General features: G+C 51.8%; 1 protein-coding gene across 1 annotated transcript; it reads right to left on the reverse strand.

Moving 5' to 3' along the window:
- Window positions 1-1,491: 1,491 nt before the first annotated feature.
- Window positions 1,492-2,433, reverse strand: LOC141731740 (olfactory receptor 14J1-like). Its single transcript, XM_074558246.1, has one exon. The coding sequence runs from the start codon at window positions 2,431-2,433 to the stop codon at window positions 1,492-1,494; it is 942 nt and encodes a 313-aa protein (XP_074414347.1).
- Between the last annotated feature and the right edge of the window lie 19,913 nt (window positions 2,434-22,346).

A 22,346-nucleotide genomic window follows, 5' to 3' on the forward strand; every position in this document is an offset into this window, starting at 1 on the left:
TTCTCCTGCCAGCCCCAAAGCCCATCCTGTCTGTCCTGCAGAGCCTCTGCAGCTCCTCCTCACTGCCCAGAAGAGGGAGCCCCAGAGGCAGACACAGCAGCCCAGATGTGCCCCCCTGGCCTGGGGTGCCTCTGGCAAGGGAGCAGCACCAGGCACTGCAGGAGCTGCAGACAATTCCTGCAGCACTTGTAGGATGATCCTGCTGCCCAAGGGACGTTCCCATGGGGCCAAGTCAGGAACTGCAGTGGGGAGTGGGGCTGGAGAGGAAAGGGCAGACAGGGATGGGCCGTTGGCAGGGCAGGGAACAGGGCTGGGCAATAGGAAGAAATTTATATCAGGAGAAGTAAAGAAAGCAAAGGTGGCACAAAGGAAATGCTCAGGGCATATTGGGGGTGGCTGCCAGGCAGCCCTGGCTCTGAGCAACAGCGTCTGCAGTGGCACAGGAAACTCCCAGCTGATGGGAACAAACTTTCTGGCTGAGTGCAGAGGTCAGGACAAAGCTGAGTGGTTTCCCTGGTGTCTCCCAGCCCTTGCTGGTCCCAGGGGCTGATGGCATTTGTGCTGCCTCAGCTTCATGTCCCCACAGTAACAGCATGGGAGTGCTCCCGCCTGCTCTGTGCAATACAAACAGGGGCTGCTGAGCCAGTGCTGCCGTGTCTGTGCCTGCAAGGATGGGGCCCCTGTGTGAGCTGGGGGAAAGGTCGGGGCTGCAGAGAAGGGATGTTGTTGGCAGCTCCATGAGGACGCTCTGGGACGCTGCCCTGGGCTGTCCAGTGCACTGGGGATGGATCAGCCCCTGCTCTGCTGCTCCTTCCTATCTGCCCCAGGGCCCTTGCAGAGCCCCAGCCATGCTGTTTGCCCCCAGCCTGCCCACGATCAGCCTGAGGCTGCTCACAGGGCTTTTCTGTGCTGAGCATTGGCATGGGTGAGTTCTTGAGAGAGCCTGGGCAAGGAGCCTGGAGTCCCCAGGCCCTGGGCTGAGGCGTCAGCACTGCCCCAGCAGTGCCCATGGCCTGTCCCTGCTGCAGCCCCGGCACTGCCACCCCAGGGCTGTGCCCGGCCCCGAGAGCACTCAGGCCCTACAGCAACACCAGGGGCGCCAAGGCAGCAAGGCAGGGCCACAGCAGCAGCACTGGCAACACCAAGTGCTGCTGCTGCTGGGCACCGCTGCTGTGCCAGCCCTGATCTGCCCCCAGCTCTGCACACAGACATTGCTGCTGCAGCTCCAGAGAAGGGAACACAAGGGAATCTCTGCAGAAAACTCTGCTGGGACATCCTTTAGTTCATTTAAAGCCACTGAGAGTACAGCCCCTCATTGACACAGTGTGTGGGCACAGGGAAGGTGGAGAGAAACAAAATGAGAAATGTCAGAAGAAATGAAATTTTTTGTGGTCAGTATAAAAAAATTTAAAAAACCAAATGTAAACAAACCCCAAGGAACTTTTAAAGATGACTTTTATTAAAAGTTTTTTCCAGAAATTAATCAGCAGTTTAATGTTCCTGAAAGCATCCAGTCATCAGTGTCCACACTGCAGCCTTGAGCTCCTGGTTCCTCAGGCTGTAGATTAGGGGGTTCAGGGCTGGAGGCACCACTGAGTACAGAACTGACAGGGTCAGATCCAGGGATGGGGAGGACATGGAGGGAGGTCTCAGGTTAGCAAATGATCCAGTGCTGAGGAACAATGACACCACGGCCAGGTGAGGGAGGCAGGTGGAAAAGGCTTTGTGCCGGCCCTGCTCAGAGGGGATCTTCAGCACAGCCCTGAAGATCTGCACATAGGAGAAAACAATGAATACAAAGCAACCAAATGCTAAACAAACACTAACAGCAAGAAGTCCAAGTTCCCTGAGGTGTGATTTGGAGCAGGAGAGCTTGAGGATCTGTGGGATTTCACAGAAGAACTGGCCAAGGGCATTGCCATGGCACAGGGGCAAGGAAAATGTATTGGCTGTGTGCAGCAGAGAATAGACAAAGCCAGTGGCCCAGGCAGCTGCTACCATGTGGGCACAAGCTCTGCTGCCCAGGAGGGTCCCGTAGTGCAGGGGTTTGCAGATGGACACGTAGCGGTCGTAGCACATGATGGTCAGGAGAGAAAGCTCTGCTGAGATGAAGATCACAAAGAAAAAGAGCTGTGCAGCACATCCTGTGTAGGAGATGTCCCTGGTGTCCCAGAGGGAATTGTGCATGGCTTTGGGGACAGTGGTGCAGATGCAGCCCAGGTCAGTGAGGGCCAGGTTGAGCAGGAAGAAGAACATGGGTGTGTGCAGGTGGTGGCCGCAGGCTATGGCGCTGATGATGAGGCCGTTGCCCAGGAGGGCAGCCAGGGAGATGCCCAGCAAGAGGCAGAAGTGCAGGAGCTGCAGTTGCCGCGTGTCTGCCAATGCCAGCAGGAGGAAATGGCTGATGGAGCTGCTGTTGGACATTCCTTCCATCTGGGCATAGTGAACTGTTGAAAGAAGACATTGACAAGCTTGGATAGGTTTCCTTGAGTCCATCCTATGCTCTTTTATTAGGAAATCTCCTCAAAATATTTATCTTGTTTTGAAGGAAATTTGCTTAATTTCTTTACTTTTGATTTTGGATTTCTGCTCCTTCTGAGTTACTGCTTTATCTTCAGCATTGCTCTTAGGCTGAACACTGGGGAGCTCAGAGGGAAAACAGGCTCCCTGTGCCCCAGTGAAGTCAGACCTGCTGGTCCCACACAGGTGCCCTTTGTTCATTTACTTTCTCTCTATTTCAGCATGATCACACTTAAATCTTTCTTGAAAAATACAGTGGACTTTTGGAATTCTCCAGTTTAAAAATAATTTTATCCAAACCCTTCTCTCTTTCCCTATGCAGCTTAACAGGATGGGACACCAAGGGTTGGTCTGGCTCTCTGCTCCCTTGAGTTGTGCCTACTGGGAGCTGGTTCTCTCTATCCCAGCGTTGTCCCTGCCAGTGCTGCCAGAGCCCAGCCCAGCCCTGGGGGCTCAGCTCTGCCCTGCAGACCCCTCCCAGCACAGGGCACTGCCCAGGGGCAGCTCCCTGGCTGCAAGGCCTTAAGGGCAGGCCAGACAAACAGAGATGCTGCAAGCCAAGGTGCTGCTGCTGCTGGCTGTAGGGAGAGGAGGCTGAGGAGGCACTTTCTGAGGGAGATCTGAGGCCCATCTGCTGATGCCCAGGCTGACAGTGCAGGAGTCACAGTGACACAGCCAAAGCTGACAGCCCCTTTCCCTTCCCTTTAGGACAAAGCTGAGAGCAGCCCTGGCCATGCAGCACCATCTCCACAGCAGGAGGAATCTGCCCTGATGGGGGTGGCTCCTTCCACCTCCAACTTCTCCCCCGCAGCGTCCATGGGGAGCTGCCAGGCAGGCTGAGAGCTGCCCCTGGCAGGTGGCACATGCCCTGGGCTGGCCAAGAGCCCTGAGGGCTGCAGGAGCTGCTCTGCAGGACAGCCCTGGGCAGCCCTGGCTGCAGCCCCAGCTTCAGCCCCTGCAGCCGTCCCTGGCAGCAGGAGCCGTCCTGCCCTGTCCCTCTGATGGTGCCCAGGGCAGCCCCCCTCTGCAGCACATCCTTCTCCTTCTTCTTCTCCCGTGCCACAGAGAAACTGGGAGAGTACTCCTGACACATCCCCCAGGCTGTGGGGTGTGCTGGCTTCAGGAGATCCCTCCAGAAGCACAGGGGACATTGTCCTGCACCCACACACTCACCAATCACAGGGCTGTGAAGATCTTTCCCCAAGTGTAGTCTCAGCTCAATGTCTTCCCAATCCTGATTGCCTTCAGCCTGTCTCTGCCTGGCTCCTGTCCCCTCAGTGCCTGCAGGCAGAGCCCTCAGCCCATCTGGGCTGGGAGAGGAGCTGGTCCTGGGAAGAGCTGTTCCTTTAAATCTCAGCAGCACAGATACAGCACAAGGACTTTAATGAGCCTCTTGGGACTATGGTGTTGTTTACATCAGACTCAGTCCCTCAGAGTGTTCAGAAAACTTCTCAAGAACTCAAACTTTAAATTGAAACTCCAAAGTTTCTTTAAGTTTTAATGGGTTCCACTGAGAAAGTGTCCCCAGTTTCCAGTTAGAGCAGAACACTGGCGGCAGTGATGACAGCTGGGGACAAACAAGGCAAAGGTATCTCTGGCGCTGAGCAAAGCTGGATGTGTTCCAGTAATGCAAAGGGCCAAGGCCTGAGCCCCAGCCCCTGGCCAGGCAGATCCTGTCCCTTCCTCCTTGCTCAGGGCTCTTCCCAGGATGGGCACTGGCATGTGGGGATGGGCAATGCCAAGGGCAGGAGCATGGGGCAGCCCCTGCCAGGCTGCTGAGCAGGGACAAGGAGGCAATGAGGCCCCAGGCCTGCAAGGGTCACTTGTCTCCTGCTCCTGCCTCAGGCCCAGGCCCAGCAGCCATGGCCAAAGTGCTGCCCAAGTTGGCTCTGGCAGGGCTGTCTTGCAGCTGCTGCCCGTCCCTGTGCCCTGTGCAGCCCAGGCTGTGCCACGGTGTCCCTGCCCTGTGCCTCTGTCCCTGCAGGCTGTCGGCATCCCCCGGCTGCCCCACCTGGCTTGGGCCCTTCCTTTGCTGACAGCTCTGCCTCCTGCCTGCCTCTGCCTGCCCACACAAAGCCTTGGGCTGCTCCAGGCTCCTTCTGGGAGATGTGTTGCACCACAGCTCTGCCCTGGGAGAGAACGTCTGTTCTCTTTGTTCCTAAACTGAGCCTTCCACATGTGCCTTTAGCTTTGATTTTTTTCTTTCTGTGGTTGTTCTCTACCATGTCAAAAGGATCCACTATCACTGAAACCACCCTTCAATCCCTCCCAGGGCCCTCCTCTGCTCCCCTCACTCCCCACCCCACTGAGCACAGAGCTCCTCTGTCCCTATACAGTGCTCATGTGCTTGAGGCCATGGGTGCCTGGACAAGAAGGATCATTCTTTTCTTCAGGAAGGAAACCACAGAGCCCCAGGGTTTTGAAGGCAGATCAGAGGCAGTCACCAGAGGCCAAGGCAAGCCAGACCTGTCTGTCCTTGCAGCTTTTGTCTGAAAGCAACCCTTGGAGTTTTGGAGGTGGAATTCCATTTCAGCCATGAGTGCCTGGACCAGAATGACAGTTCTTCTCCGCAGGAAGGAAAGGGCAGAGCCCCAGTGTTTCAAAGGCTAATTAGAGGCAGCCCCAAGGAGGCCAAGGCCAGCCAGACCTGTGTGTCTTGGCAACTTTTGTCAGGGAGCAGTGCTTGGGTAGATGGAGTTTGGAAAGCCAAATCCCAGTTTTGTCCATGGGCACCTGGATGAGAAGGACAGTTCTTTTCCACAGGAAGGAAAGTACAGAGCCCCAGTGTTTCACAGGCAGATGAGAACTGGCCCTCAGGAAGCCAAGGGAACCTAGACAGTCCTGGCAGCTTTTGTCTGGAAGCTGTCCTTCGATATAAAGAATTTTGGAGGCGGATTCCCAATTTTTGCTATGGACACCTGCACTTGAAAGATGATTTTTCCATGGAACAAAAAGCTTGGCCCCCTAGTGTTTTGAAGGCAGATGAGGGGAGGCCCCCAAGATGCCAAAACCATCCAGAGCTGTCTCTTCTGGCAGGCTTCATACAGGAATCATCCTTCGATATAACTGAATTTGGACATAGAATCCCAATTTCAGCCATGAACACCTGGAGGAGTGGGAGAGTTCTTTCCCACAGGAAGGAAAGCACAGAAGTCCAGGGTTTTAGGGGCAGATGAGAAGCAACCCTCAACAAGCCAAGCCAACCAGAACTTTCCCATGTTCTTGGATCCTTGGGGCCCTGCAGCATCACAATTGCCCCTTGGTTCGATGTGGCCCCGTAGTATCACAACAGATCTTTGTTTCTGCAAGTCCAGTGATATCACAGTGGTCTCTCTGGGTCCCCTTTGGCACAACGGCCCCTTGCTTCCATGAGGCCTTGCAGTGTCAAAATGGTTTTCTTGGTTCCATGGTGTTGGGGAAGATGAAACAGGAATGACTTATAAATATGATTGTCTGGCAAAAGATTTTGCGAATATAGAATCTATAAGAGAGATTGTCATGAAAGCCGGCTTTGAGATACCTTAGTTACTAAAAACCTGGAAGCAATACTATGGCCAGACTGAAGGTAATCCCCTTTTGATGAAACAATACCCTCTGCTTGCAGTCAGGTCCAAGGGTCAGAGGACACCCTACTAGCTTGGCAGAAGGGGCCCAAAGAGGAGATTTTAAGGTTTAAAATGTAACACAGTATGGTAATGTAATGATTCTTATAGCCTGTATATAAGTGGTATAGGATTTGCATATTGTACTAGATTGGTTAGTGAGAAATAGAACATTCAACACAGAAGAAGATTTATTGTATTGTAATGGGAACCTCACTCTCTTATGCTTTTGATTTCTCACCCTTTTACTCTCTTACCCTGTCATTCTCGCTACCCCTCTCTTCTCTCAGGCCTGCTCTGAGCTGTGGCTGGCAGCTGCAAGTGTGGCCCCGGCACCCAGACCCTCTGCAATAAACCGCAAGTTCCACGACCTGGCTCCAGAAATCTTTCGTCTCCATCTGTCCCGACTGTCCTACTCCCCAATGCTCTGAGACCATGGGACTGTGCAGAGTACCACAATGGCCCCATGGTGGGGCTGAGTCCTCTGGGAGCTGCAGCTGAGCTGCTGTTGTGCCCTTGCCAGGGGCTGAGGCCGTGGGGCAGTGCCCAGAGCAGCCTGGCCTGAGCAGGGCTTGGGGGAACGTGGGGCTGCCCCCCGGCCCGCCTCAGGAGGGGGAGTTCCCCAGCTGCGGGAGGCTCGTTCCTCCGTGGCTCTCCTCCATGACCACCGCCAGCTGAGGGCGGATGCTCAGTACTCCTTCCGCAGGGAGGTGGCCCCTGCCCGGCTCCCGGGGCCAGAGCCGGGACCCCCTGAGCAGCCCTGACTGGAGGTGACAGGGGACGGGAGGGGACAGGGGAAGGGAGGGGACAGAATCCCCCCAGGAGGGGCAGGTCCCCATCCCGCCCCCTGGGCACCGTGGGACCTGCAGGGCTTGGGGACACCGTGGTGAGGGATGGGCACAGGGGTGAGTGCAGGGGTGGGCGCAGAGGGGCCCTGCTGAGCGTCTGCGTCCAGGTGAGACTCCCACAGCAGCCCCGAAGGTTTGGGGGGCCAGGACGGCGCAGAGCTCCATCCCCGGGAAGGAAGTGCAGCCCCGGCAACCGGGGGACAGTGACACAGACACAGGCACAGCCCTGGGGCTGCCGCGGGCACCCGGGGGACGATGACACGGACACCGGCACAGCCCTGGGGGTGCTGCTGGCAGCCAGGGGACAGTGACACAGGCACGGGCACAGGCATAGCCCTGGGGCTGCCGTGGGTACACAGGGGATGGTGACACAGACAGATGGGGCTCACCAAGCACACCCTCCGTGCCCTGGTCCTGGTCTGGGTAAGAGGGACAGTGGTGTTTCCCTCCAGCTGTTGGTGAAAGGACAGGATTGGGGCTCAGGAGATGCCGGGACAGTGATCAGACAGGGGTTTCCAGCCCCCTCCTCCAGCAGGAGGATGTGTTTGAAGGATGACAGCTCTGGTCAGGGAGACAGAATGAGTGTGTCCTGTCCTGCAGCTTGGTTTCAGCATTTCTGTACAGAATTGGTACCCCCAATTCCATGAATTGGGAGCCATCTTTTGCTCCCCAAATGCAGGTAAAACTTCTCTTCTGTCATTTCCAGAAGTGGCAGTGTCCTGGCAGTACTGATGTGTGAGAAAGAGCCCTGCAATGCTTGCTCAGGTTTAGGAGCAGAGTGGGTTTGGGGTGGGTTTTTGGTGTGTCAGGTCAGTCCTGTCCCTCACTGGCCATGATGTTACTGGTTTCAAACTGGTTACAAAAGACTTTTGCAGTGATGCTCCTTCTGCCAAAAACTAACTGTGCTTCTGAGCAGCCAGAATAAAATCTGAGCTTCTCTAACATGCAGCCATGAACTAGGCCGTGGGCACAGCCAAAACAAGGGTGCAGTGCTGCATTTTCATGAGCCAAGCCATGACTCCTGCTAGTTGTCTGTGGGGTTTGGGCCCTGCAGGGTATTCCAGGTGGTCAGGAGTGGCCACAAACCAGGGAATAAGGTGCTGAGAGTCAAGCAGTGGTTTTAGTGCAACAGGAAGAGGTTAAGCTGCAGCTTTCAGAATAATTTCAAACTTCACTTTAATGATGCTCAGGCTGCTGGTGGTGTAATAGCAGCAGACATCAGCAGCGGGAGCCATTCCCGTGGTTAAATGTACATTGTTTGGAGGGAGAAAAGTGCTTTGAAAGAAGAGAGACTGTTTCCCAGGGAAGACATCTCTCATTCCTTGCTTTTATCTCCTCCCTGCCAAGCTGGGGATGCTGTGAGCCTGTGAGCTGCTGAGAGGTGCTTAAATGTGTGCTGGGTGATGAAGAATATCTTGCTCTGGTTTTTATGTGCAAGTAGGCTGGATTTTCTGCAATAGCTCCAATAACCTTCGAGTGGCTGTTTAGAAGGATGAACCTCATTAAAGAAGAGGTATTTAATAACAGGCCTATTTTTATCTCTGTCTTTATCTAACAGTCTGCACATTTATTTCAAGCTTGTAACAGTGCTTTGGAAGAAAAATGTTTTCCCTCCTCTGAAATGTGTTGGCAGTGCCTCCAGCCTTGGTTATCTTGAATTTCCAGTTTGACTAGCATCCCTCCTCCTTCCAAAGCCAGCAAACCACAGCAGGCCCACAGCTCCAACATTTTCCTTTGGAAATGGGAAATGTCTGGGGGAATATGCTTTCAAAACATGGGACTTGGGTCCCAGGGTCACTGAACCAGTTCTGAAGGTTTGATCAAACATAATCACAGCAACTCCCTCAGGCTTCAAATGTGTGATCTGGTGTGGGACAGGCACTGCAGTGTTTGCTGCAGGATGTGACTGACCCACACTCTGGGAGAGGCTGGCAGCTCTGGGGGTCAGGCATTTCTGCAGAGATTTTTTTTCCAAAATTTGTCAACTTTATTCTGTAATTTCATAAATTAAACCCTGATCTATAAATGTCTTGCAGACATCGTGTTTTCAGCCCATTCTCCTGTGTTTGCTGTCATTTGCTGGTGGTGAAGGAGGCAGCCCCAGCCCTGAGGGGATGCACCATCTTTCCAACTCCTTCCACATCTGTCCCTTTGGCATTGCTGGCTCTGTACCCAGACCCTGCCCTGACTGAAGGTTTGCTGGAGCACAAGTGCCTGAGCCAGTGGCCAGGATGACCATTTCTGAGCCCTTTTCCCAGGATACTTGTGGCCATATGCTCCAGGAGATGCTGAATTTGGGCCCTGGGATGTGTGTGGCAGTTATTACTAAAGAACTTGGCTCTAGGGGCTAATCCCCGGTTTGTCCTTGTCGTTCAGTCTGGATCATGTACATCCATTAACTATAGTTTTGCAGCTTTATCTTTTTCCATAATTAGGGAGCATTTTCCATGGTCTTGCTCAGATCCTTCCTGCCTGTAGTTTCCCCTGTGGGTTAAGGCCCGACTTACTGAAACTTCCACAGAACTGATTCTGGGTGGGCAAGGACAAGGTCAGAGGGTTTTCAGGCAGTCAGCACAGTCAGATGGCTCCTGTGAGGAATATTTCACTTGCTCCTTCACAGCTCTTGCCTGCAAATTGTCCTCTTGCTCAGATGGGGCTCCGGTTTCTTTATTTTGCTCCTTTTCCTTTCCCAAGTTATTCAGTTTTCCATACATTTATTTATAGGGTCACACAAGCAACAGGTCTGCTTTTTCCACAGATCCTTCCAGAGCCACGTGCTGTGCCTGCTCCATTCTGGTGCAAAAGCACCTTCTCCTCTGAGGAAAACTCAGAATATCCATCCAGCTGTCTTGACTGAGCGAGGCATTTTCTCTGAACCCTGCCCTCTGTTCATTTCAGAATCTGCAGGGAATTTGGGACATAAATTAAAAAGCTATTTGATGCTCCTTGAGGTCTAGAAGCTGGTTTTGCATTTGTTCTTACTTGAATGCACACTGAGACAAATGGCTCTGCTTTACTGAAGCTGCTTCCTTTGGCATCCTGAGGAATCTTCCTAGTTAAAAAATAAATATGGCTCTGTTTTTCCAGCCCTGCTGTACCAGCAAAAGCTAGGGAAGAATATCTAATCTCTTTGTGTCTGTCCTGATGTTTTGTAGAACTAATTCCCATTGATTGGAAGAACTCTTCCACACCAGATTAATGTTTAATTTTTTATTATGTGTTTACATTTTGGAAGGAGTAAGGGTGGTGGTGTTGGAAATTCTAATGAGGCACAACATTTCTATTTAAAAAGACTCAGGCTCCTCTCTCCTGATTTTTCTGCCTGATCCTTCAGACTGCAGGAAGTTTTGCTTGGGTCATTCACTTGCAACAGGATGTTATGTGAATACAGAATTAATGTGTGCAGCCTGTCACTTGGAATTGCCGCTGTTCTGCTGCTGGAGAGCTCCCGGGGTTGCAGAGTCCTTGCAAGCAGCAATAACAGGAATGTGCCAGTGATCCTGCAAAGCCAGAGGAAGAACAGGGAGCTGCAAGTCTCCCCCATCACTGTGGGGTGTGAATAAATAGATCTAATCAACAATTTACATGTTAGCCCCGGACCAGGGTTTATTTTTAGGATGTGTCATTCAGCCCAAGCGAAACCTCTGCATCTCAGGCTGGTGGTGTTTCTAAAAGCACCTCTAAGTGATCACTGAGGCAGAATTTTAAGCTGCATTTACATTTTGATAGAATCTGCTACTTTCCTTATCTGAAACAAAGCCCGCCTAATCTTCATTATTTACACTATCATTTCACCTAACCAGGGTGCTACTAATTACAGTTATCTGTCTGTTCTTCACCAGATAATACACAAAAAATTGTTACCCCTGGCTGTATCTGGACTAGCTGGAGCTGTAAGGGGGTTGCACATGGTGATGGGTTTTACAGGTGGAGTGCAGGTATTTATGGGCTGTCTGAGGGAATGCTGGAGGAGTGGCTGCTGTCCCACTGGCTGTGCTGTCATTCCAAGACACCTCCACGGCAAAACATACAGAAAACACTGCTTAAACCCAGAAAAATCTGGTTACTGCAGGGTGACTGGAGCAGGCCAGCTCCACAAGAGAGGTGTTGGAGTCCTGGGACATCCCAGACCCACCTGAGCACAGGCCTAGGGCTGGAGGGGACACTGCTTGAGCAGGGGTTGATCCCAGAGGTGTTTCCAGGCTCAGCTATCAGGGACTCTCTGGCAGTGCCTTTTTTAAGACAGAAAATCTCACGGGGGCTTCACAGAGAGCTGCAAGCCCTGGTGGTGGTGCTGACTGCTCCCCCACTAACATCAGCTGCAGTCTGAGCGGAGCAAGCACAGAAAGGGCTTCTCTGAAAAGAGGCAGCAGGAAATGTCTGAGCTGCTGGGGAGCTGTGGGTCCAGAGGGCTGGAGCCAGGAGCCAGAGGCTGCAGGGAAGGGGGTCCATGAGGGCAGAGCCTTTGCTGGAAGGGAAGACAAGGGGCTTTCACTTGACTCCTGTTTCATCATCCTTCCACACACTGATCTCTCCAGATGCTCTCTAAACCTTTGGTTTGCTTTCTGAAGGGGAAAGGACTTGTCCTGGAGGAGGAGCAGAGCCAGGCTGCTGAGGAGAGCTGGTCGCTGTCAGCTGGCAAGAGGGGAGGGACATGGAGGCCAGAGGGGGGGACACTGGGTGAGGAGATGTTCACACTCATCTCCATCCGCTGCGAGTGTTCTCAGGCCAAACACACATGCACTCCTGTTTGTACTGTTTGCTGTACTTGATGAACTGATATATGTGAGTTTGAGCATTTTTGTTACCTTTTTGTATTCTGAAGAGAACTAAAGATAGTTCACATGATTTTTTTTTGTGCCTTCTGCAGTGCAGGCAATGCAGGCAGGGATGGAACAGCAGCATCTTTATACTTGTCAAGTCTCCTTCCGCACCCAAGGCTCTGCCTGAAGCTCAAAGTGATTTTCTTGCAGGCTTTGAACACTACACCAGCAGGGAGAACAAGAAGATCAGTGGAGATTATGCTCCAGAAAAATTGTATCCATGCTCCAAAAGCTAAATATGGAACCATGGAAGTGCACACTGCAGTGGAAGTGGAGCTGGGAATGCTGAATGGTGAGGTTTCCTGTCCTTCTGGCATGCGGAACCAGGGGTCCTCTGGTTCTCCATGGTCTTCCATGAGGACCTCTGGCTCTCCATGAGGATCTCTGGTTGCCCATGGTTCTCTATGAGGACCTCTGGTTCCCTATGGTTCTCCATGGTCCTCCTTGAGGATCTGTGGTTCCCCATGGTCCTCCATAAGGATCTCTTCTTCTCCGTGGGTCTCCTTGAGGATCTCTGGTTCTCCATGAGGATCCCTGGTTCCCCATGATTCCCCCCAGGGCTGTGCTGGTGCCTTGCCCAGAGCTTGCTGTGACAGCAAGCAGCAGTTTCAGGTGGGGCTGCTCTGCTGGCAGGGCCTTGGTGTTCCCAGCAGGGCAGGGCAGGGATGCTCCTGTCCCAGCAGGACACTGGGCATGCAGGTACCACCCATCAGCAGCTGCTCCTCCTCTGCATCACTTCCAGGGGCAAAACTCCTGTCCTGCTGCATGGCAGGGAGCCCTGCAGAGCCAGCATGGAGGGGACAGGCTGGGCAGCAACGGGGCAGCACTGGTTTAATCCTTTTTGCCTGTTCCTGCCATGGAAGCTGTGTACTGGGTGAGATGTGTGTGTTTGGGGAGGGCTGGCCCGACCATTAGCTTGTCAGGGTTTGCAACACTGGCAGCTGGGGAGAAAACTGTTATTAAGTGTAACGTGTCACTTGGAGATGGAAGCATGGGGAGACAATAAATACAGCCTTCCATAATGCCATTTTGTGGTGTCACTCTTCAGAATTTATTAAGACTTAGTTGCAGCCATACCTGCAGCCTCCGGTGCTGGAATCCGTAAATTGTGTTCGTTATCTCCAGCACTTGCTCTGACCTGCTGTGTTTTACAAGGGGGGATACACTGGAGGAGTGGGGACACCCCAGCTGCTTTCTGCAGCCATTCCCTTGGTGCCAATCCAGCTTTTCTGGGGTTTCTGGAACACCCCAGGCAGTGCTTGGCTGCATGGATGGACCCCAAGTGTGATGTGATGGTTGAAGAGAACACTGAGGGACTGAGGAGCTGCCAAAATCACGACAGCTCCATGGGGAGCAGGGAAGGAGCTGGGCGAGGAGGGAGCTGTGGGCACCTTGGAGCACACTGGCACATTCGTCACTCCAGTGTGGGACCACCCCAGCAGTCTTGGATGTGCTGAGGATGCTGGAGGTGGAAAAGGGTTCACAGGAGCTCCCTGAACTGCACACAGAGAGATGCTACACCCCTGCTTGGTGTTCTCTTGCACCAGTGTTTTCAAATGAAAAAGCAAATGAAATCGTGCTCCTTTCACCCACATTTGTCATGACAAATCTCAGCAGCAGCATGTTTGTGTACCTTCATTCTTATCCTCAGCATTTAGGTCCAGGATGGAGGAAAACAAGTTCAAGCCCAACCTCCTGATAATTTATTATGGTCCTTATGCTTAAGGGCAAAATTTAAGTTGCCAAATGCAGATGTTTGCATGCTCTTTTTTTTAGTTCTCAAAATACTTTCTGTGTGCTTGATTGATGGATGTCCCTGTTACATTAATAGCTGGGCTTTGCAGAAAGCTTTTATTACCAGGAGAATCTGGTGTGGGTTTCCGTTTTTCTTCTTGCATTGAAAATCCATTATTAATGTCTTTCTGAGGGAAAAAAAAAGGTTTCAATTCAGGCATTTTACTTTGGTTTCTCTGGCTTCTTCTCAACTGTCTTTACAGGGGTGCTTTTAAAATCAATATTACATGTTTTCTTCATATTTTACTGAGTGGTTGAGGGTTTCTGCATCTTGCTATTGATTTCTGATTGTACTGCAGGACATGTAGCTGCACACACTTTGGATTTTTCACCACCATGGACAGAGGCAAAAATCACACTGGAAAAGGCATCGATTGTGACATGGATGTATTTTAGTCTGTCGAAAGAGGCTTAGTGTGTGATGTCTGATTGCCAGATGTGGAGATTCTCTAGTCCTCTTGGATTGCCTCCAGCTCTGACAGAAGCAAAGCTATGTTCCTGACAATTTGGGCAGGTGGCTACAATGGATCTTGCCGGGTCTGGGGTAATTTTAAACATCCTGAGCAGCGCAGGAATGTTTTGGTGGTAGGATTGGTGGGTGATCTTTGCCTGTATAAAAACTATCCAAGACATATTGCAGTGGTTCAGTTGTTTGAAGTACCAATTCAGATGCTCCTGAGTGAGAAGTAAGTATGTATTCACAAGGTCTGTTCCTGCAAGGGAGCACAGATGCTCTCAAGCTTTCCTGATTAGTGGTGCAATAACTTTCTGTTGGGTTGTTATTGTTTTAATAGGTTGGTGTGATCTGAAAACACATTCAATTATTATCAGGGGATCTGAGATAGCTGAGTCCCACTGAAACAATAATATATGGAATTTTGGACTTACACCAAGGATTTCCAGGGAGAAAGGAAAATTAGGGTGGCATCTGTGTGCCTGTTTAGTTTGAATCACCCAGGGTACATTTTATACAGCTGCTTCTGCCTCCGGTGTCAGTGATCACGGGAATCGAGCCCTTCACTGCCTTTAAGGAGCAGGAACAGTGGCACGACATCTTCTGTGGTGATTCCCAGTAGTGAATGTACCCAACTGATGGTTTCACAGAGTTGGTGGAGTTCTTGCAGAGTCTTTGGGTTGTCCTTGATGTGCAGTGTTTGGGGTGTGATGGTTCTCTCTGTACTTTTTAGGCCGAGGTACTTCCAGGGCGCTGTCTTTGGACTTTATCTGCTGCAATCTCAAAACCTTTCTGCTGTACCGTCGTGATGACATCTTGTACTGCAACGTCCAAAATTATTTGAGCTTCTGCACAAACTAATATATGGTCCATGTAATGAAAAATGATAGCATTAGGATGTCTTTTCCGGCTGGGCGAGAGAATTTGGGCTGCAAGGCATTGACAAGTAGTTGGGCTCTTCTCCATTCCTTGAGGCAATGCAGTCCATGGGTACCTCTGTAACGGTGCTTGTCCATTTTGGGTCGGAAAAGGCGAACAATGGGCTTTCATTGGGGTGCAAGGAGAAGTCAAAAGAGCAGTCATTTAGATGTATAACAACCATCTGCCAAACACGATGTAACTTGGAGGCTGAGGGCAGGCTGGACTGGAGGGGATCCATGTCCTCGATGCCCTTGTTGATTTTCCTGAGGTCCTGCCGGAGCTGCCTCTTGTCTTTGCCAGGCTTTCATATGATAATGACAGGTGCATTGCAGGGGCTAGTAGATGGTACAATGTGGCCCACAGACAGCTGCTCCTGCATGTGGGACTGCAGGGCCTTTAACTTTCTGCTTGAGAGGGGCCACTGATCCACCCATACGGGGTCGTTGGTCTTCCAGGCTGACTGAAGGGTGGCGCGCTGCTCTGTGGCCCCGTCTAGAAATCCTGAGGTGTTGATATGATCTCTAGCCTTGTCCCCCTTTGGGACAAGAGGCCTTTCCTCAAATTGTTATTGGTGCCCGGGCGATGAATGATCTTACTGTATCACTGTGCCCTCAGGACCTTCCATGCAGATGTTACTGTGACTCCAGAGGCCGGTAGTGGCTCCCCTGGGAGCTAATAATTACCCCAGCAGCTGGAACCAGGGGCTATTCTTTTTGCCAATCAGAGAGGGAAATTATGGTGATGTCAACTCCTGTATCTAATACTCCTGAATTACATTGTTTCTCCCTTTACATAACAAAACACACTTTAGAATGGGTCTATTTCTGCCGGTAATCTGTGCCCACGTCAACATTGGATCAGCTGGTGTGGTGATCATGTGCAGTAGGAGGTAGGCTCTGGTTATAACTGTTCCTTTAGGAATGAAAAGACGGGGGGGAATAAGCACAGAGCCTGGACAGTTATCTCCTGCAAAGGTGTCAAGGTGACTATCTCAGGTAGTATAGTGAGTGTCTCCATCCCTTCCCTGGTGTTGGTTAAAATCAAAATGTCTTTGGGCCATCCATCAGGCCTGTATTTGCCTGTGGGAGTATGGTGAACATAAATATCATGGATTGAAATAGAAAAGGCGCTTAGCAGCTGACTTTAGGTTCCAGGGCAGAGCTGTCTTTTGTCGAGTTTTCTGCAGTGATCAAGCTGTCCTGATGGATCTGAGAAGGTCGCTGTGCTGGTTCTCCACGATGTTATGGAGAGTAAGGCGGAACGGCCTCGCATTTGATGTCATCGCCTGGGGCCTTTCCGTGTCTGTGTGGGGTTTCCTGCAGGCCACCAGGTTTGCTGGTGTTGGAAAGCGTGTGGATGAGGGGGGCAGTGAGGACAGTTGTTGTGACACCTAGAAGGTCCCTGCTAACAGTCTGTATTTTTACGATTCTGTTAAAAATGCCTCATCTCCCCATCTCCCCAGATTTAAAGCAAGGTCCTTTTTCATGTGTATGTCAGGGAATAGCTTGGGAGGCTACTAGCACCTCTACTACACCCTGACTGGTAGGCTTATGTAGGATGGCATCACGGTGTATGGTTGCCCTAAGGGTGCATGCCTCAACCATTTGTGCAATGGTAGGCTTTGGGGTGAGGGGTAGAGAGGGTAATATGTCTTTTCAGGTGTTGTTAAGATTTGTTTCAGCAAGGGTAGGAAGTAGTACCTTCCTGACTTTTGGATGTTCAACTTGCTTCTCTATTGCTTGCGCAAGGCGGTCACTAAATTTTATAAAGTATTCCCAGGTCCCTGCAGATTGTCTGTGAAATCTAGAATAGGTGTTGTTCCATTGGGTGTCTGCTTGAGAGCTGTCTTTGCAGCACTTTTATCTCTTCTAACACAGGTCAGGAAGGTGTCTTGTGTGATTCTCAGGTTTAATGAAATCTTCCTCCCTGTCTAGATGGACTAGTGTTAGGTGTGCCCGCCTCTCTTCCCTAGCATTGTCTTTTAATAGTTGTTGTATTAGATTTTTCCCCATTCCTTCCCACAGAACAAATTCAGTGGAGAGAGTAGGATGTGCATAAAATGGCGCAGATTGTGAGCCCCATTACATGTGCAGCAAAGACACCATTCAAGAAATTATTAAAATACAGTGAGCCCCTCCCATGGTCTTTTGCTGCTTTATAAAGGTCTTTCATCTCCCGTGTGTGACAGCTTCCCATCAGAGGTTAGCCCCACTCTGGTACTGCACTGGTGCTTCTTGTATTTTAGCTACCAATTCCCAGTCTCCCTCTTCAGCTGCCAGCTTCCGCATCCTCTGCCAAGAATCCTCAGGCTCATGCTGAAGGTCGGATGAACCTTCCCTCTCCTCTCCAGAAGAGGGAACTTGGTCTTTGGCAGAGGAGCGGGGCCTTGGGTGACTGGCCTGGCCAGGCCCGGTGTTGTGGGCCTTTGGTAGCCAAGATGGCGGCCTTCCAGTTACCGCCCCTCACACTTCCGGCTCTGATAGTGTGGGATCCACAAGGGGCTGAGTTGGAGGGGGTAGGGTAGCGGGAGTAGGCAAGGAAGCGCTGGATCCCAATGCAGGGGTGGTACCTGATGCAGGGGTGGGACCCAAACAGGGGGCAAGACCTGATGAGAGAGCTGGTGTTGGGAGAATGTTTGACATTGAAGACCCCCTCCAGAGGAGGGACTCCATTTTGTGAGCTACCTGAGGGGTTTCCAGGGAGGAGAGGTACTGGAGAATGGGTTAGGGTTGAATCCAGGCCTGTGTGATCAGTACAGACCTGGGCAGGGGGTAGAGAATGAGAGGAGATGTCAGACAGCAGGTGGCTTGTCTGTGCTTTACAGCAGTTTCCATCTCTCATCTGTATCTTGGTTTCAGTGGGTTCAGGAATGCCAGGGGCAGAACAGAAAGTCAGGGTTGAATATCAGAACATTGAACCCTTGAGAAAACTCTATAAATCATATGAAAAAGTGGGAAAAATTTTGCAACTCTTCTCACTCCCTGAGTTTTCAAAAAATAGAGACGTTCCCTAACTCAGTCACAGAATGCTATAAGATGAACAGAATACACAAAAATGACTGGGAATTCTTTAAAGGGCCAATGAACAAACAACTTCCAACTTCCCTTAGCAAATGTCTTCCCCTGGAAAAGGAGAACATCCATAACTCGAAATTATGTATCCCTCTCAGCTTTGGATAATTTGTTACCCAGAGCTGCCCCTGATGTAAAGGGTGGCCCACCCAGAGGACTAAAAAATCACCCAAGGATCATGCGCTGCAGGCAGCTGTCTCCCCATTCATTGCTCTGGTGGCGCTGGATGCAGATGCTTACAAATGTCCCCTGAGCTTCAGCAGCTGAGCCAGCCCTCATCCCTCATACTGCTGGAGGGTGCCGACGCGGCATTCAGCAAGCCTTGATAAAACTGATGAAACATTGCATTTAGAGGGCTGCCTCACTTTACTATAATTTCTGATTTTTCTCGTGAGGTTTTTTAGTTCCAGTAATAGGACCCTGTGCCTCCAGAAACCTGCATCCTCCTGAGATATCATTGCTAGTGAGGAGCTCAGCAGTGCTGAAAGCAGAGGCCTGTCCTTTGTGTTCCCTTTGGGATGGCAGTGGAAGTGCCTTGAGTGCACATTCAGAGGCACCTTCATGGCTTCTCATGCCAGGACACCAAAACTAAAAGTGCAAGGTGACTTCCTAGAATGACATTTAGTCCTTTGAAATATCTACAGGAAGTGATCTCAAGCTGCTTTCTGAGCCTGCTCCTTGGGATCAGCTGTGAGGGGCTGAGGGCTGGCCTGAGCCTGGTGCTGTGTCCCACTGGGAGCAGCCCCACAGGCTCACGTGCAGAGCAGGCACTACCAGAGGCCTTGGAGATCTCACCTGCCCTGCAGCCACCTTTGTCAAGGTGCTGTAAACATCAGCTGGTGCTGACTTTCCCCTTGGATGCCTTGGTTTACTCACTGTGGGGAATTTCTTTCCTGAAGCCCGTGGGATTTCCCCCTGGCAGCTGTGATGGGGATGCTCATGGAGTGTGGGGCTTTGGGGGCAGCTGCACGGGCAGTGGCTGAGCTCAGGGCCCTGTTGGGCCCATGGCCCCCATCAGCAGCAGCAGCAGCAGCAGCCCCAGGGCCCAAAGCCCAGTGCCCCCTGCCCAGCACAGGCTGCCCTGTCCCTGCAGCTGTCACCCGAGTGGGGCCCAGGGGCCAGTGGCCACTGGCAGCAGCGGGAATGCGGGCAGGGTGAGGATGGCCTGGCTTGGCTTTTGTCTCTGGAACAATGCGGGCTCAGGGAAGTGCAGAGCAGGCTGGGAAGCACAGCCCAGGGTCTTTGGAGGCTACAAGGATTAAAGATCAACCCCTCCTCTAGCCCAGATGCTGGTGGCCCAGTTGCCAAGGCTGTGGTGGCCTTGAGAATGTGCAGGTGGATTTTTCAAGGCTGTGGCCTGCTGGCGGCTCTGGGCCCAGGAGTCCCTGTGGCTGCAGCAGGAAGGGTGGCTGAAGGTTTGCTGCCTGCTTTGGTGGCATGGCTGCAGGGGCCAGTGCTGTGAGAGCCCCCTGGGTGAGAGCTGGTGAGAGAGAGCTGAGCTCTTGGGGACAGCGCTGTGCCCCAGGCCAGGAAGAGCAGCAGTGCCCAGTGCCAGGAGTGGTGTCAGTGGGAGCCCCTGTACACAGGGACCCCCAGCCCCAGGGTGGCCGTGCCAGCACCCCCAGGGACCTCCAGCCCTGGGAACATGGAACAAGTGGAACCCACAAGTGTGCAAAGGCTGCCTGTGCCCAAAGGAATGGCAGAGAGGAGTCAGGTTTTAAAAAGAAACAGTATTTATTTGCCGAAGATCGGCAAATCTAGGATTTGCACAACATGTTTCGTTATAACAATCATTATAACAACAACAATGTACAGAACATATTTACATGGGATCCGATGGACTAACAATCTTCAAAACGTATTTACAAAAACTTCCAACGTAGAAAACATATTTACAAGGGACTTCTAAACGTCGAACGTATTTACAATGGTGTGGCATCTGTGCCATCATGTGCATGAGTCCTGGAAGAAAGGAAGCAGCAGAGCTGGACTCAGCTGGCAGCACTGGGCCCAGCAGGGCTGGGAGCTGGGCCCCAGGGGCTGGGCCGGGGCTGGCAGGGCTGGCGTGGCCCCAGGCAAGCGCAGGGCAGGCCGGGGTTGGTGCTTGTGGCAGCACAATCCAGGCCCCCTGCGGGCACCGTGTCCCTGAGCGGGGCCATCCAGCCCAGCCCCAGCCTGGTGTCAGGGGACCCAGTGTGTGTGTGGGCAGGGCGTGGGAAGCATCTGCCTGTCTGACCTGTGGGGCTCCATCTTCATCCAAGGACCATGGGCTGCTCCTCATCCTCCTCATCCTCCTCATCCACTTCCATCTCTTCGGTATCATCCTCTTCATCTACTTCCATGTCCTCGATGTTATTCTCCTCCTCCACTTCCATGTCCTCAACTGGGGAGGACATGGAAGTAGAGGAGGAGTCCACATCCATCATTTCTTCATCATCGAGCCCCTGGTCCACTTCCATCGCCTCCACAATGTCTCTGTCAGTCTGCAAGGGGCAGCACAATCTCCCATTGGACTTCCTGTCCCAAACCATCCATTCCCACATGACTGCAGCCTGCCCAAACCGGGTGCCCCCTGCCTGGCATGGCACTGTACCTCCATGGGCACAGCAGGGCACATCCTGCTGGGATTGGTGCTCCAGAGCCAGCAGAAGAAAAAGCCCAGGCAGCAGCAGCGCCTCAGAGCTGAGGGTCAGAGCACAGAGCGAGTGGCAACTGACCCTTGACAGCTGGTGAAGTGTCTGCTGTGCTTGTTTACAGGTCCTGGACATTCCACCTGGAACCCTCTGGGAGCTGTGATGTCACTGAAGTTTCAGGGCCACTGTGCAGTGGGAGATGGGTAGGACAGAATGATCAAATCCTTGAATGGTTTGGCTTGGAAGGGACCCTGAAGATGATCTGGTTCCAAGCTGAGCAACCTCCCAGCACACCAGGTTGCTGCGACCCCTGTCCCACCTGGCCTTGGATGTTGCAGGGGATGGGGCATCCACAGCCTCTCTGCACTGGTCCCTGTGTCAGGGACAAGCACCCTGAGAGTAAAGGACTTCTTCCCATCATCAAATCTCTTCTACCTCTTACAGTTTGATCGCATTCCTCCTTGTCCTCTCACTACAGTTCCTGACTCTAAGTCCTCTCCCACTTCCCTGGGTCAGGCTGTTCCTGCAGGGTCACACGTGTAGCTGAATCTGCAGAGAGGAGAGAGAGAAGCCAAGTACCCAGTCAGACAAGGTGGGAAAGAGGCATGAGGACTGAGAGAAGAAGGATAAAGAAGAGACATGCAAGGCTTTGCATTGGGTGTGCTGTGGGATTCATGCCTTCTATTAGAGGCCAGGTTCCCTTGTGCACTCAGTTCCTGTGTTTCAGCCTGTCCGCAGCCAGCCTCTTTGAGCGACCTGCAATCCCAGAGCTGGGAGCATGCTTGCTTAAACTGCTGGTGAACGAGGTGAGAGAGGGATCTTTGTGTGGAACTGCAAACACTTCAGTGGATTACACTGAAGAGGGTCCAGGAAGGGAGACAAAATGGGGCTGTGCACACAGCGAGAAAATATGGGGGGGGCGGGGGGAAATTGGGGTAGCATTGCAGTAAGCCAGGTCCAAAATGGTATAAGAGAGGGGAGAACATTCTCGAGTGAGTACATATAAGAAAAATACAGCACTTGAACTGGGTGATACCAACAAAACGGGCTGCATCACCATGAGCCTGCAAATGCCCATGGGCGAGGCCATTGCATTCAGAGCAATGTCTCTCTTTTACCTTGGTTACTTTGCCCAGAGGTATTACAGCTCCAATGGTCGGCCCCTCCGCCCCCAGAACTTCCCCTTTTTGTTGTCTATAAAGAAGGCTTCAGCCACAGAGTTTTGTAGGCATTTAACATAATGGATAAAATAACCAACACAATGAATACAATAAACAAAGTCCACAAAACAGTCCTAACTAAACATGATAGTCAGCCTTTTATCCCCCAGTGTTTGAAAAGTCCAGTGAACCAGTTGTAGTTGCCTTCCATCTGGATCTTCTTTCCTTGATTTTTAGCAGCTAGATGCCCTGATATACTGACTCCCTATGTAACAGCAGGTTGAAAAAACACATGCCTTCAAGTGCCTGACAGCCATGGCCATGGCCATGAAATTGTGGGTTGTCTGTGGAAGCACCCAGCTGAAGGCATGTGGCTCAGTGAGGAGCATCCAGATTCCTGCTGCAGCAGCAACCAATGGCAGCATCCTCTGACTTTAGCTAATTTATTACCTGGAGGCTTGAGTGTCCTAAAAGTAAACAGATAAAGTGAGTAGAAGATGAAACGTAAGTTCAGGTCCCA

The sequence above is a fragment of the Zonotrichia albicollis genome, chromosome 24, assembly GCF_047830755.1.
Source record: "Zonotrichia albicollis isolate bZonAlb1 chromosome 24, bZonAlb1.hap1, whole genome shotgun sequence".
NCBI classification, from domain to species: domain Eukaryota; kingdom Metazoa; phylum Chordata; class Aves; order Passeriformes; family Passerellidae; genus Zonotrichia; species Zonotrichia albicollis.

Coding starts and splice junctions, on each gene's coding strand:
- LOC141731740 (XM_074558246.1), bottom strand. CDS start 2,433: ATGGAAGGAATGTCCAACAGCAGCTCCATCAGCCATTTCCTCCTGCTG.